Source organism: Microtus pennsylvanicus, chromosome 11 (genome assembly GCF_037038515.1).
Source record: "Microtus pennsylvanicus isolate mMicPen1 chromosome 11, mMicPen1.hap1, whole genome shotgun sequence".
In the NCBI taxonomy this organism is placed as follows: domain Eukaryota; kingdom Metazoa; phylum Chordata; class Mammalia; order Rodentia; family Cricetidae; genus Microtus; species Microtus pennsylvanicus.
This window is the reverse complement of record NC_134589.1, coordinates 22,320,166-22,333,096: the sequence shown is the minus strand read 5'-3', so window position 1 is coordinate 22,333,096 and position 12,931 is coordinate 22,320,166. Positions and strand designations below refer to the sequence as shown.

The 12,931-nt window shown below is 45.2% G+C and overlaps 1 protein-coding gene across 1 annotated transcript; it reads right to left on the bottom strand.

The window, feature by feature from the left end:
* Window positions 1–334: 334 nt before the first annotated feature.
* Window positions 335–7,185, bottom strand: LOC142831799 (keratin, type I cuticular Ha3-II). Its single transcript, XM_075942200.1, has 7 exons — window positions 6,838–7,185; window positions 3,863–3,945; window positions 2,874–3,030; window positions 1,789–1,950; window positions 1,572–1,697; window positions 1,168–1,388; window positions 335–452 (listed from the first exon to the last, which is right to left on the bottom strand). The coding sequence occupies exons 1-7, from the start codon at window positions 7,183–7,185 to the stop codon at window positions 335–337; spliced, it is 1,215 nt and encodes a 404-aa protein (XP_075798315.1).
* Window positions 7,186–12,931: the final 5,746 nt, after the last annotated feature.

The following is a 12,931-nucleotide window of genomic DNA, read 5'->3' as shown; positions in this document are numbered from 1 at the left end:
CACTTCTGTTTGCAAGAGGAAAATTTATTAGGTTTGGGGGACTGCAAGAAAAGACGGAAGAGGCAGAGAGACCCACAAAATACCTTGTGTGGCCCCTTCACAGCTCAGGTCTCTCAGACCACCAGAACACAAGTGGTTGGTCATGAAGAGGCCCTAGATGAAGATGGCCCAGTAGGCCTGGACTCAGGACCAAACCACAGCACCAGGCCTTTGCTCTCCTTCAAGACTATGATCCGTACAGTGCTGGCTGTGAGGTCAGAAAGGCTGAGCTGATCCATCAATGGTCTTTCTGTCTTCGTATCTTCTCGCAATCCTCCTGCTGGCCTTGGGGTGTTTAGCAGCCAAATGTATTGCAGGGGCCACATCGGGAGCGTGTAACACAAGGGTTTGTGACACAGGGTCCAATGGGCTTGTCACAGGCATTGGTGGTGGCGCAGGGGTTACAGGGAAGCCTGGGACACAAGATCATTAGAGTCAGCATGAGAAAGGAAGTTTTCCAAAAGCAGGGTTGGCTAAAAACAGGGAGCCCATTCTCTGATTTTTAGAGAGTAAGCTTTGTTCAGATCTCTCCTCTACAGAGTTCAGAGACAGTGGCAGCAGGGAGTAGAAAACACTGGCGTTGGAGTCAGGCCTTCTGTTTAACCCTAGGGACACAGGGAAGTCACTTCACTTCTAAGCCTCTGCCTCAAACCTAGAACATGGCATTGGTGATGTCCACCTCACAGATAGAAAACTGCCTGAGCTGCCACTTGGCCTGCTCTACTTATGATTAAGTCATCTTCCTTGGAGATGCTCAAATGCAAGAAGATTGTTATAGTGAATAGAATTCCTTCCCCTGAATGCTTATAACAAGGATCCAAAGAAATGGTAGACCTACAATTTTGGTTTAATCAAAGCAATGATTGCTGGAGTTTCCTATTTCCTTTCCATGTCAGAAATCATTTATGAAAATAAAAAGAATTTTACCCATCAGTCAAAGAATCACCAGCCTCATGACTATTTTTCAGGACATAAAGTATCATTAGTCCGGGTCACACTGGCAACAAGTACCATACACCAGTCTCTAGAGATGCCCTGGTTTCTGACCCGCATCCTCCAAGTGCAGTATGACTCCTAAGGTATTCTGTGTGTACCCCACAGGGGTGGATACATCCTCCAGCAACTCACTTGCAGTCCTCGCTCTCCAGCAGGCCCCTGTACGTGTTGATCTCACACTCCAGCCTGGCCCGGATGTCCAGCAGCACCTGGTACTCCTGGTTCTGACGCTCCAGGTCAGCCCGGATCTCACCAAGCTGGGACTCCACGTTGGTGATCAGGCACTGCACCTGGGACAGCTGGGAGCTGTAGCGAGCCTCGCTCTCTGTCAGGGTGTTTTCCAGAGAGTTTCTCTGTGGGGGGGGGGGGGAGAAGACAGAGACTATCACACAGCTGTCCCCTCTAAAGGTCCCTGTATGACCCTCCAAGGGAGTCACAGCCTTCAAGAGCTAAGGAGAGGGAGTGGCCCCAGGGCATCCCAGTGACTCTGCCTCCCGACTCCACACTGCTCAGCAGCAGGTCTGGACACTACACACCAGGTTGTGCTGGGCCTGCAGCTCGATCTCCAAGGCGTTGACTGTGCGTCTCAGCTCGATGATCTCTGCCTGGCAGGACTGCAGCTGCTCTGAGCTGGACACCACCTGCTTGTTCAGCTCCTCGGTCTGCAAGAGGCAAAGGCAGAGACAGGCTTAGACCCTGCCTTAGAGTCCTGGGGGACTCAGTTCCTGGGTGACCATGAGCTCAGATGCCCACCTGTGTGGTGAACCATTCCTCCACTTCTCTGCGGTTGGTTTCCACCAGGGCCTCGTACTGACACCTGGTCTCATTGAGCACACGGTTCAGGTCCACAGTGGGAGCAGCGTCCACCTCCACGTTGAGGCGGTCTCCAAGCTGGCAGCGCAGGGTGTTGACTTCCTGGTGGGGGAAAGGCAAAGGATGGGCCACAGATCTAAGTAGGCTTCTGTACTTTAAGAAGCATGCTGGGAGTGCACCTTTAATGCAAAAGACTTTAAAAATATGGATGCCTGTCAGAAACAAGTTTATCATGAATGCTCTTTAGAGGAAAGGAAAGTTTAGCGTAAATATTATGAGAGTATCAAGAACTGTAGTGGAAGAAGCATTGCATCGAAGTTAGAAAATCTGAGTCCAGTGGATGGAAATCACCCCTGGTGACTCGATCTGAGTCCCTTCCCTCATCTCTGTATGAAGATTCTTGGGTAAGTTTTGTTACTATTTCTTGGAACTCCAAGATTCTGCCATTCTTTTCTGGTTATATATTTGTTGTGTGATAAGCAATTTGCAATTGTTGCTACTCAAATATGGAGAAACTGTTAAATGTAGTCCATTCTGCACCCTCTAAGGTCATATCCTGTCTGTTAGAACTTGTTTCTCCCTTGGGAAAGGATCTGATGCAGCTGACTTCCTCAAATCTCATTCAACTATGAGGTCTGAAGCAACCCTTACGTAAGTTTCTTCTTTTCTCCCATCTTCTCATCCACCCATCTGCACACACACCCGTCTACTAGCTTGGTATCCATTTGCCTGGACTTCACAAAGGACAAACGCCTTATTTCATCATTGATTTGATAGCCACTCAGAAAATAACAGAATTCATGTGAGTCTTGGCCCATGCATCTGATCCCGTGTGAACATAGATCAACCAACTACACTTCCTCCTGTCAAAGAGATCAACCTGGGCCCCACTGCCCAATCATCTCTCAAAACTATCCTTTATTCAACTGGCAAAAACATTGCATTAATCTCGTAACCCAAGACCTACCTTCCCCTGCTGAGAGGAATCCTCAGTACTGAGATGTTAGTGACTGGGACTTCCTTACCTCCTCATGGTTCTGCTTGAGACACAGCAGCTCCTGCTTCAGGGACTCCACCTGAGCCTCCAGGTCAGACGTGCAGAGAGTCAGCTCATCCAGGATCCTGCGCAGGCCATTGATGTCCGACTCCACCAGCTGCCTCAGGGACAGCTCAGTCTGGTACCTGCACACATAGTCAAAAGTCAGAAGACATCCATGAGAAAGAGCTTCCGTTTGGATAACCCAGTCAAACCCACCCGACTTTGAGTTTGTTCCATTTTAAATGTTCTGAAAGGAAAGCATCGCTGTGGTGAAGCGACCTGTCTCCTTCCAGGACCCACACAGAAGGCGCTGTGTGTGGTTTCTTCCATCGTTCCCTGCATTGCTTCTAAGAATCCATCCACAGGTTGCTATCAGGGAAGTCTACCGTCTCTATCCTCTTGGGTTGCTACACTTCCCAATTCTGCTATAACCTGTCTTCCTTCCTTTCCAACTACCCTGAGGATCCTGAAATTCAAAGTCACTTAGATCCAGTTTTGCCATTAGATGTCTAGAGGTGGGATTCTTTAATCTCCCTGAGTCTTGATTGTAAAATGAAAACAAAACTAATACTTTATTGTTTGGTGCTGAATATTAAAAAATGATACTTGTGAGATACTATTGCAACTCCTATAGGTCATTTATGGAACCTATATAAGGTTGCATAGAAGATTCAAAAGATTATTATGATTACACTTTTACCTGAAAATACTGATTAATTCACTGAAAGAAATAGCTTTTGCCTCTTTTTTATGACATACTAACTCCTTTGGGATGTAATGATAATACACTTCTTCCAGATAGACTTAAAACATAGACCCTCAGCTCTCAGTGAAGAGACCTTGGCTTTTGACCTAACTCTAACCCAAGTCACAATAGCACTTAGAAGCTGTGTCTGGCACAACTCTGGGACAAGGAGTCATCGCTTTGAACCCCAGTCTCTCCCTAGGCTGCTCTGGTCATTACAAATGTCTTACTTGGTCCTGAAGTCGTCGGCTGCCAGCTTGGCGTTGTCAATCTTCACCACCAGCCTGGCATTCTCAGACTTGCCACACAGAATCTGCAGAGGATCGATTGTGACATGAGTTATGTTATTATTCTCACCCAGTTGCTCCGTGTCCTTTCAGATCGTCACATCCAGTACACAAGCATGTGATTCCTTCAGGGAACCATCACGTGACAACCTAAGGTGCTGAGGCAGAGCCTAGCCTGGATACCAGAGAGCAAGAGTGCAATTTGAATGTCATTGCTCATTCACCCACAGCTGGTGGGTAGAGTCAGGACTTCCGGGGCTTCTTCTAGTGTTCCTGTAGGAACTGAGTGTACTGGGGAATCAAACCTCAGGTCAGGTGACCAGGGATCCCTGTATGCTTAGGATGAAAGCATTCTTGGATGCTAAAATGAGGCACGTGCAGATAATCAGGACAAGGTGGTTACCCAGTCACACCACCTCCATTGGAAAACCCTGTTGACCCTGTCCACACTGCTGGCACCGTGCACTTACTTTAGGTGAAATGTCTTCCCCCACCTAGAGAGCAAACCTTGTGGAACCTAAATCCCCTCTTTTTCCAGTTCCTCCAAGTGGCCACTTCTTTCACGTACACCATATGTTTTCCATAGGTCTTCTTACAACCTTGGCTGTGGTCACTCTTGCCCATACCTCTCTACCCTATGAAGCTGTGATCTCCTACTGGAATAAAATTTTCTTTCTCAGCATTTTACCCCTGACCCCTACCCTAGCACTTTGCCTAATGCTCACCAACTATGAGTGGATAAATAAATGATACTCAAGTCGTACTAATCCTTTCTGGCATTCACTATGTCAGGACAGCAGACAGACAATTCCCTCCACAAACCAATGGCCTGCACAGTCAGACATAAACTTCTATTTGTTTGGGTCTGGGAAAGTGTTTAAATGGTAAAGTGCTTGCTTTGCAAAATGAGGATTTGAGTTCAATCACCAGAACTCAAATTCAAAAAAAAAAAAAAAAAAAAACATGGCAGAGTAGCCCTCACTGATATGCCCAGCACTGAGAAGACAGAGACAGAATTCTGTGGCTTGCTGACCCGCCTACTTGACAAGTTCCAGGCCAGTAGATGACCTTGTTTCAGGAAAAAAAAAAAACAGAGGTGAATGGCACTAGGTTGTCCTCTGCCCTACACACACACATACACACCAACACGCACACATGCATGTATGCATGCACACACATGAGCACTCATACACACATCAATAGGCACCTGCAAATACATATGCTCTACACATAGACACACACAAAAACAAATCCTGCTTGTCATTTAAATACCACTTTGATACTGGTTGAGGATCCTTCCCATTCCCACTTTTTGTGGCCTCTATTCCTGTCTTCATGGCCCCATATGCCATTTGCCTACATACCTGTTCTAGTGAATGGTGTGTGTGTGTGTGTGTGAGAGAGAGAGAGAGAGAGAGAGAGAGAGAGAGAGAGAGAGAGAGAGAGAGAGAGAGAGAGAGCTTCTGGAGCTGGTGGTTTTTCTGGTTTACCAAAGCTATCTTTTAAAGTAGTTGCAAAGAACTAATTCAGGTGCACAGTTTGTTTTAAAATGATATAATCTGTCTGAAAGCAAGAAAGGGGCATCATAATAAACCTTTGAAAATGAGCTATTGAGCTGTCTCTGTGGATTTCTCCATCCTGATCTTGGCCTTTGCTCATATATTCCCTCCCTTTCTCTTCGACTGGATTCCCGCAGGGCCCGGCCTGGTGCTTGGCTGTGGATCTCTGCATCTGGCCCATCAGTTACTGGGTGAAGGCTCTAGGAAGACAGTTGGGCTATTCACCAATCTGGTTACAGGGGAAGGCCAGTTCGGGCTCTCCCTCCACTATTGCTAGGAGTCTTAGCTGGGGTCATCCTTGTGGATTCTTGGGAATTTCCCTAGCACTAGGTTTCTCCCTAATGCCATAGTGGCTCTCTCTGTCAAGATATCTCCTTCATTGCCCTCCTACTCCGCTCCTCTCCCCCCTTGACCATCACATCCCCTCATGTTCTCATCCCCCATTCCCTCCCCTTTACTGCCCTCCTTGTCTCCAGTTTACCCAGGAGATCTCATCTAGTTCCCCTTCCCAGGGTGATCCATGTGTCCCTCTTAGGGTCTTCTTGTTACCCAGCTTCTCCGGAGCTGCAGATTATACTCTGGTTGGCCTTTGCTTTACATCTAGTATCCACTTATGAGTGAGTACATACTGTGTCTGTCTTTCTGAGTCTGGGTTACCTCACTCAGGATGGTGGTTTTTCTAGCTCCATCCATTTGCCTGCAAACAGAGACAGCTGAACCAAGCTCATGGAAACTCATGAACTCTAGAACAACAGCAGTGGAGCCTCAATGGGACCAAATTAGGACCTCCATATGTGAAAGACAATGCTGAAGCTTGGACTTTCTGAGGGGTCCCTTGCAGTAGGACCAGGATCTATCCCAGGTGCATGAGCTAGCTTTTTGGAACCCGTTCCCTATGGTGGGATGCCAAGCTCGGCATTAATGTAGGGGAGGGACTTTGTCCTGACCCAACTTAATGTGCCAGGCTTTGTTGACTTCCCATGGGAGCCTTTACTTGTTGGGAGGACTGAAAAGGTGGTGAACTGGGGGAGGAGAGAAGGAAGTGGGAGGGAGAACTGTGGTTGGGTTGTAAAATGAAATTTTTAAAAATTAGTTAAAAATAAAAATAAACTAATTTTTCTGGTTTGGGGTAAGAAGCAATGTTTAAAAAAAAAACCTCAGGTTAATTTGACACTAATACTGAATCTGAATACTTCCATTATGGTGATTCCAAAAGGGATTTTCAAAGACATATCTCTTTAGGCCAGTGAATTCTACATCACTTCTAACCGTAAGCAGCCTTATCTCTGTTCTGACTTCATTATGTTCAATTGGAATAAATAATTCATTCAACTGACATTATGATGCTCATTCCCTCACCTTCTGCTGCAGCTCCTCAATGGTCCTGAAGTAGGACTGGTAGGCAGGGCACACCAGAGGGTCCTGCTGCTGGTTCCTCTCCTGGATCCGACTTTCCAGCTCTGCATTCTCTCTCTCCAGCTGCCTCACCTTCTCCAGGTAGCTGGCCAGGCGGTCATTCAGGAACTGCATGGTCTCCTTCTCGTTGCCATTGAAGGAGCCCTCACAGAACCAATTGCAGTTGCCGATATTGGCAGGGATGTTGCAGGCTCCGGGCAGGGTGCAGCTATGGCAGCTGTTGGGTATACAGGGCCGGGAGGAGCAGCTGGTGCGGCAGCTCATGGTGGGCAGGCAGCAGTTGTACGGCATGGTGCTGGAGGGAGCGGAGCTAGGAGAGTTGGCTTCTACACCTGATGTTCTGTCTCTGGTACTGTCTCCCCGTGCTCTCCAGGGCTTTATATCCTGTCAGTGGTGGGTGTGGTGACCATGTAAAACATGTATTTCCCTTTTGCTCTCATTACCAATTTTCCATTTGTTACTTAGCCACCTCGCATGAGTCCTTGAGCTCATAAAATCTTTTACTTTGGCTTCCTGCTATGTCAGGACTCCTCACCAATCACGCCGGTTAGTTCAGACGAGCTTCATGGTTTGGCTTCAAAGCAACCAACTTTGCCAACAACAGCACTTAACTTACTGGGCATTAAGTTACAGTAGCTTCTGGCCCTCAGATTTGGGGGCACTTGTGATCTCCTTCTCCTGAGCTTAGGAAAGGGCTGTGTCTGATTCAGCTTAGTGCAGTGTCTGGGGGGAAGAGCATCTTTTTGGAAACCAAACTGGTTAGTAGAGAATCCCAAAAGCAAACATCAGAAAATACAAGTTGGCTCAGTGCCGCCATGCCATCCAAGTGGGTGGGGACAACGCTAGCCTCTTCCTAGGGAGTTACAGGAGTCTCTTGGGGTCCATTTGTGCTGTTGTGTCCTCATAGGAACGCCTAGGAAACTAACATTTTGGGACAGCTATTGAGCATGAAGAATTAAAGTATTTGCACACAATGTGGCTGTAATTGACTGCTGTTTGCTTGAGTGCCCATTTGGTACCAGACACTGAGTGAGTTAGGTAGCTCCTATGCATTAACTCCTCCAGGGACCATAAAGCCTTGTAAGAGTTTGTAAGGTGGCCTCAGACTCTTCCCAAGATCCTAGAGGTCCACTGTGGTCGAACCAAGATCATAAGCAGATTTCCCTAATTCCAGTGACCATATTCTCACAACAGCATGGAACTCTCCCACTTCCCATAAGATGAAATAATGTGTGATAGACAGAATTCAGTCAAACTCAGCCATTGCCTGGCAGTGCTTCTCCCCAGCCCTTCCACCCATCAATATGAACCGAGAAATAAGTCTATTCTTCCTTTAAGAGCCCAAGTCATTTCTATTCTAATGAAAGTCTACTTAACAAGACCACATCACTCCCACTAGAAGTTGGAGAGAAGCCAACTCCTAGTCAATCTAGTGCAGAAACACCTGAGCCTAGTCCTCCAAGGGGTGTGATCCCTCAGTGCCTGTATCTGTCACGTGCTAAGGTGACGTCTCAAGACCACCAGCACATTATGGCAAACACATCTTCTGCCTTCGAACCTTCCTAGATGGAGCTTTGAACAGTTGGGATTGTATGTCTAATCTATCAGTGTGCCAAACACAAAAGGCATTCTTAAAGTTTTACTTCTTGGAAACACGGAGCTAATTCCTATCACATAGTTAATGCTCAGATCCACCCTCATTCAAAGGTGCGCTGGGACCCTGCTCTTTTCGTTACTCTCATGGAAGACGTATTTTAAGGCTGTATCACATTGGAGCCAGCCAGATATTATTTGAAACTAAACCAATTAAGTGAAGTAGACATCCATGCCGAGTCATTTCTTTAATGGGTCAGAAACAAGTTGTGACTACAAAACAATAATGTGTATTTTTCTTGGACGATTCTGAAAGTCATTTCCAAGGAAGAGCTAGCTCCAAGCATGGTTCTCGACAGAAAGCAAGTTTTAAGCAAATGGGTGTTCTTTTAAGGCTATTCCTTCCTCATGTTCATAGCCTCTGCCTTCCCACTTAACCCTACTTGTAAATGGTTCTACCGTGACATGTGGATCAGGTGTGCTGATTTATAATCAGTACCGAGTTGATCAAAGCCCAATTGGATGAGCTCACACAACCCATAAAATAGGTAAAATTTTTAATTTTTTTAAAAGCATCTTCCATTCTTTTCTTCTATGCCCCCAGCCTCAAAAGACAAAGATCCCAGACAATGCTATTTTCTAAAAAGAAAGAACAGTGTGTTGTAGACTAGAAAATATGTCCATGAAGCATATATAACTATTTCCATAGCTTCTGCCTCAGTCAGAGTGGAATAATACATGGAAAATATTACTATATTCAAAAATGCATGGTAGAGTTAGAAAAAGACACACATCCTGGGTGGAGGTAGCTGCATTTGCTGAGTAGTGACGTGGCTATTATATAATGAATGGCTGAAAGGGTGTGGGTCTGGTAAGAAGAGAAACAAGTTTCAGTTTGTTTCCTAGGAATTCTTAGAAGCAAGCACTTCTCGTTGGTTCCATTTACTATATGCTGTGTGTTCTCAACTTTACATAAATGATGATATTGTCCCTGGCCAATGACCCTTCAATAAACATGATGGGAAGATGAAATCCTAACAACCAGAAAGGTTTTATAGTTACCTGTATCATTGTGTCAGACGCTGTGGCTGAGGCTTCTGGTTTCAAGATGTGAGCCAATGGCATCTGAGGTTTAAGGACACTATTCATTATAGAAGCCAAGGTTATTTCCATGCCAGAGATCACACACAAACTCAACAGTAGTATTTAACCGTGGAGTGAAGTCAGGGCAAGTCTTTTGCTGGAGCCACCTTTCCTGTCTTTAAAGTCATGAGGAAACCTCCCTTCTCTTTCCCAATGTCACATCCATGATGGTGAGAATTTCCTGTTTGAAATTCTCATCTGGACACAACATATGAAAGATGTGTTCTTTCGGAAATGCAGAAAGGTACATTGGGGTTCCTCACAAATTTCTTTATTACATGTATACAAATGGCAGTGAGAAGTTGTGAATGGTAACACTGGGCAAGCAAGAGGATTTCTCATATCAAAAACAGTCCAGTTTAAGTCAAGAAGTTCCAAGTTCACCCATGTTATGGTTTTAACTCTAGAATAGAAGAAGGTGCAACAATCCAAAACAACATAACTTAATGATTTTACTTACTTATTGTTATCATGTATGTGTCCATGAGTGTAGGCACACACACACACACACACACACACACACACGTGTGTGTGTGGAGGTCAGACAACAACTTTCAGTAGCTATTTCCCTCCTTCTACCTTTGTGTGAATATCAACTCATCAGCCTTACATGGCAATGACTTTGCTAGCTGATCCATCTCATCAGCCCTAACAATGGTTTTAGTCTACCTGGGATGGCTAGATTAAGGAACTCTGAGGAGAAGAGGTTAAAATCTGGTGTGTAGAGTGCTCTACAGGTCAAGAGAAAGAGCAAATGCTAGCACAGTTTCTCAAAGCCCAGCAGATGAAGTAGCTTGGGGCTTAGTGTGTAAAGCTTTTGCATTACACTCAGTGTCAAGTGATAATTTGAGGTGAGCATGAAGGAGCTCTGAGGCAACAGCTTCTTCCCCAGCATCCTACAGACCATGCCCCTTCACAGTCGCCAGTGAACTCCCTCTTTGTATGTCCAATATGATTCTCCTCTCCTTCGGTCTGTATTCTGTTGGCCATCCCCTCAGTGGAGTTCTTGGCTTCTTTTGGTTCTATGTCACCTAAGCTGCTCCTCTATTTTCCTCCCCAATTTCTGTACCCGGATGTCCTCAAAAACCTGAAAAAAAAAGAAGCTATGAACATCATTTGGGGAATTTTGAAGCACACTATGTCATCTCTGTCACTTCCATCAGTGGTCCCCAGGGCTCTTTTGTAGTCTACCATCTTCCCTTCTGATTAGTTTAATAAAGAGTTGAATGGCCAACTATAGCTAGGCAGGAAGAGGTTAGGCAGGATTTCCAGAAACAGAGAGGATGGAAGGAGAAGACAGGGAGAGGAAACAAGAGGTACAAGATGGAAGAGAGATATAAATGTGTTAATTTAAGTTATAAGAACTAATTAGGAGCAAGTCCTAAGCTATAGTCCAAGTTTTCATAATCAATAAGAAGTCTCCATGTCATTATTTGGGAGTTGGCTGGCGGGACAGAGAAAGACTCTTTATATTATGACTCCTACAGCTCTGGCTACCACCCTTATTTAAATAACTCTCTAAAAACTCCAGCCATTTGTGGAGATGGAGGAGGAGTGGATGGGGAGGGGGTTGATGGGAAAGAGGAAGAGAAGGGAGGGAGGGAGTGAGGGAGGGGAGAAGGGAGGGAGGGAAGAAGGGAGGGAGGAGAGAAGGGAGAGGAGGAGGAAGGGGAAACTGTTTAGTATGTAAAATAAATGGGGAAAATGTTATTTAAATTTAAAAAGAAAAGAAATATGCTTAAAAACATACTTTTTAGGATGGCTGTACCACCATTGTTTCCTTTCAGGAGGCTCAAAAACTTCAGACCCAGGGTCTGGGAAGTTGACTCGGTGGTTATGAGCACTTGTTGATCTTGAAGAGGACCTGAAATTTTTCCCAACATGCACATGACAATTCATACTCATCTGTAACTGCAGTTCCAAAGGATTTGGTGCCTTCTTCTGACAGCCATTGACAGCAGGTGCACACTTACTATACATACATACATGTAGGCTAAAATTTCAGACATGTTAAAATGAAATAATCAGTTTTTAAAAGAGAAAAACTTTATACCCATAGTAGGTGTTTTTGATGATTAATTTTATATAGCCAATTAAGTCTACTTCTGAATGGATTTATGGAGTGTTTCTGAAAAACATTATACTGAAGATCATTTTTATCAGTGTAGATGAGCATCATCTAAATCACTAAAGGCTCAAAGAATGAAAATAAGTGTGCAATGATGTTGGGTTAACTCTTCCTTCTTGACTAGGATGCCAGTCCAATCCTGGTCTCAGACATTTATGCCTTCAAACCTTGACTAGGACCCATAATGTTGACTCTCTTGGTTTTTAGGTCTTTGGGCTAAGAATGGAGCTACACAATTGCCTTTTGTGGGCTATCATCTTCAAGATCACACAATTTCTCAATCTCCTTAATGACATGAGCCAATACTACACAACAATTTTATATACATCTATGTCTTAAATAGAACATAGATATATACATAAATAGATAGATAGAGATAGATAAGTAGATGATAGATCAATGACAGATGGATGGATGGATGGATGGATGGATGGATGGATGGATGGACAGACAGACAGATATCTTAGTGATTCAGTTTCTATAAAGATCCTATTGGTTGATTATCTAAGATCCTGATTAATCCAATGTTCAACCAGTATAGTTATAATTTCCCCCTGTCTTTTCTTCCTTGTTCCTTATCTCCAATCAGTTTCCACATGCTAGAGGATGCGTCCAAACTCCACTCATCCTCTCCCCACCCCACCCATCTCATTTCATGATTTCTCTCAGCAGCTACCTGGAAGGTCTTCCTTCTTCTATTCCATGCAGCTCTAAAAGAGAGAGACCTCCTTCCCATACACATACTAGCTGAGGCAGGTGGGAGAGCTACCTCTAAAGTCAAAAGAGCTGGAGAACTCTCCCTGTTCCTCACCAGCTGAAGCACTTGGGAGAACAGGCCCTGCACCTCACCTGGGCAGCACAATAGAGCTGACCCTGTTGGCAGAGGTGTGGGTAAGCCAGCCCCAAAGTCACGAGCAGTGGGAGAGCAGTCATGCCCAGGATGGTCAAGGGAGAGATGCCCCCTTACCCTTTTCCCCTCACTGCCTACAACAGAGGATGGAACTGACCCTCCTAGTTACCAGCTGCAGCACTCAGGAAAGTGGGTCCTGTACCTTGTCTGCACAGTAGAGCTGACCCTATTGACAGGGGTGCCAGTAAACTAGCCCCAAGAACACGAGCATGGGATTTGTGGCCCTACCTCTCATCTGCCACATGGTGGGGTGGGCAAAGGAG

Bases quoted from the DNA above. Each gene is read 5' to 3' on its own strand.
- LOC142831799 (XM_075942200.1), bottom strand. From the start codon at position 7,185: ATGCCGTACAACTGCTGCCTGCCCACCATGAGCTGCCGCACCAGCTGC. The intron at 1,389-1,571 runs GTGTGTAGTGTC...CCCCCCCCACAG, and splicing joins TGCAGGCCCAGCACAACCTG to AGAAACTCTCTGGAAAACAC. The intron at 453-1,167 runs GTGAGTTGCTGG...CTTGTGTCCCAG, and splicing joins CTGGAGAGCGAGGACTGCAA to GCTTCCCTGTAACCCCTGCG.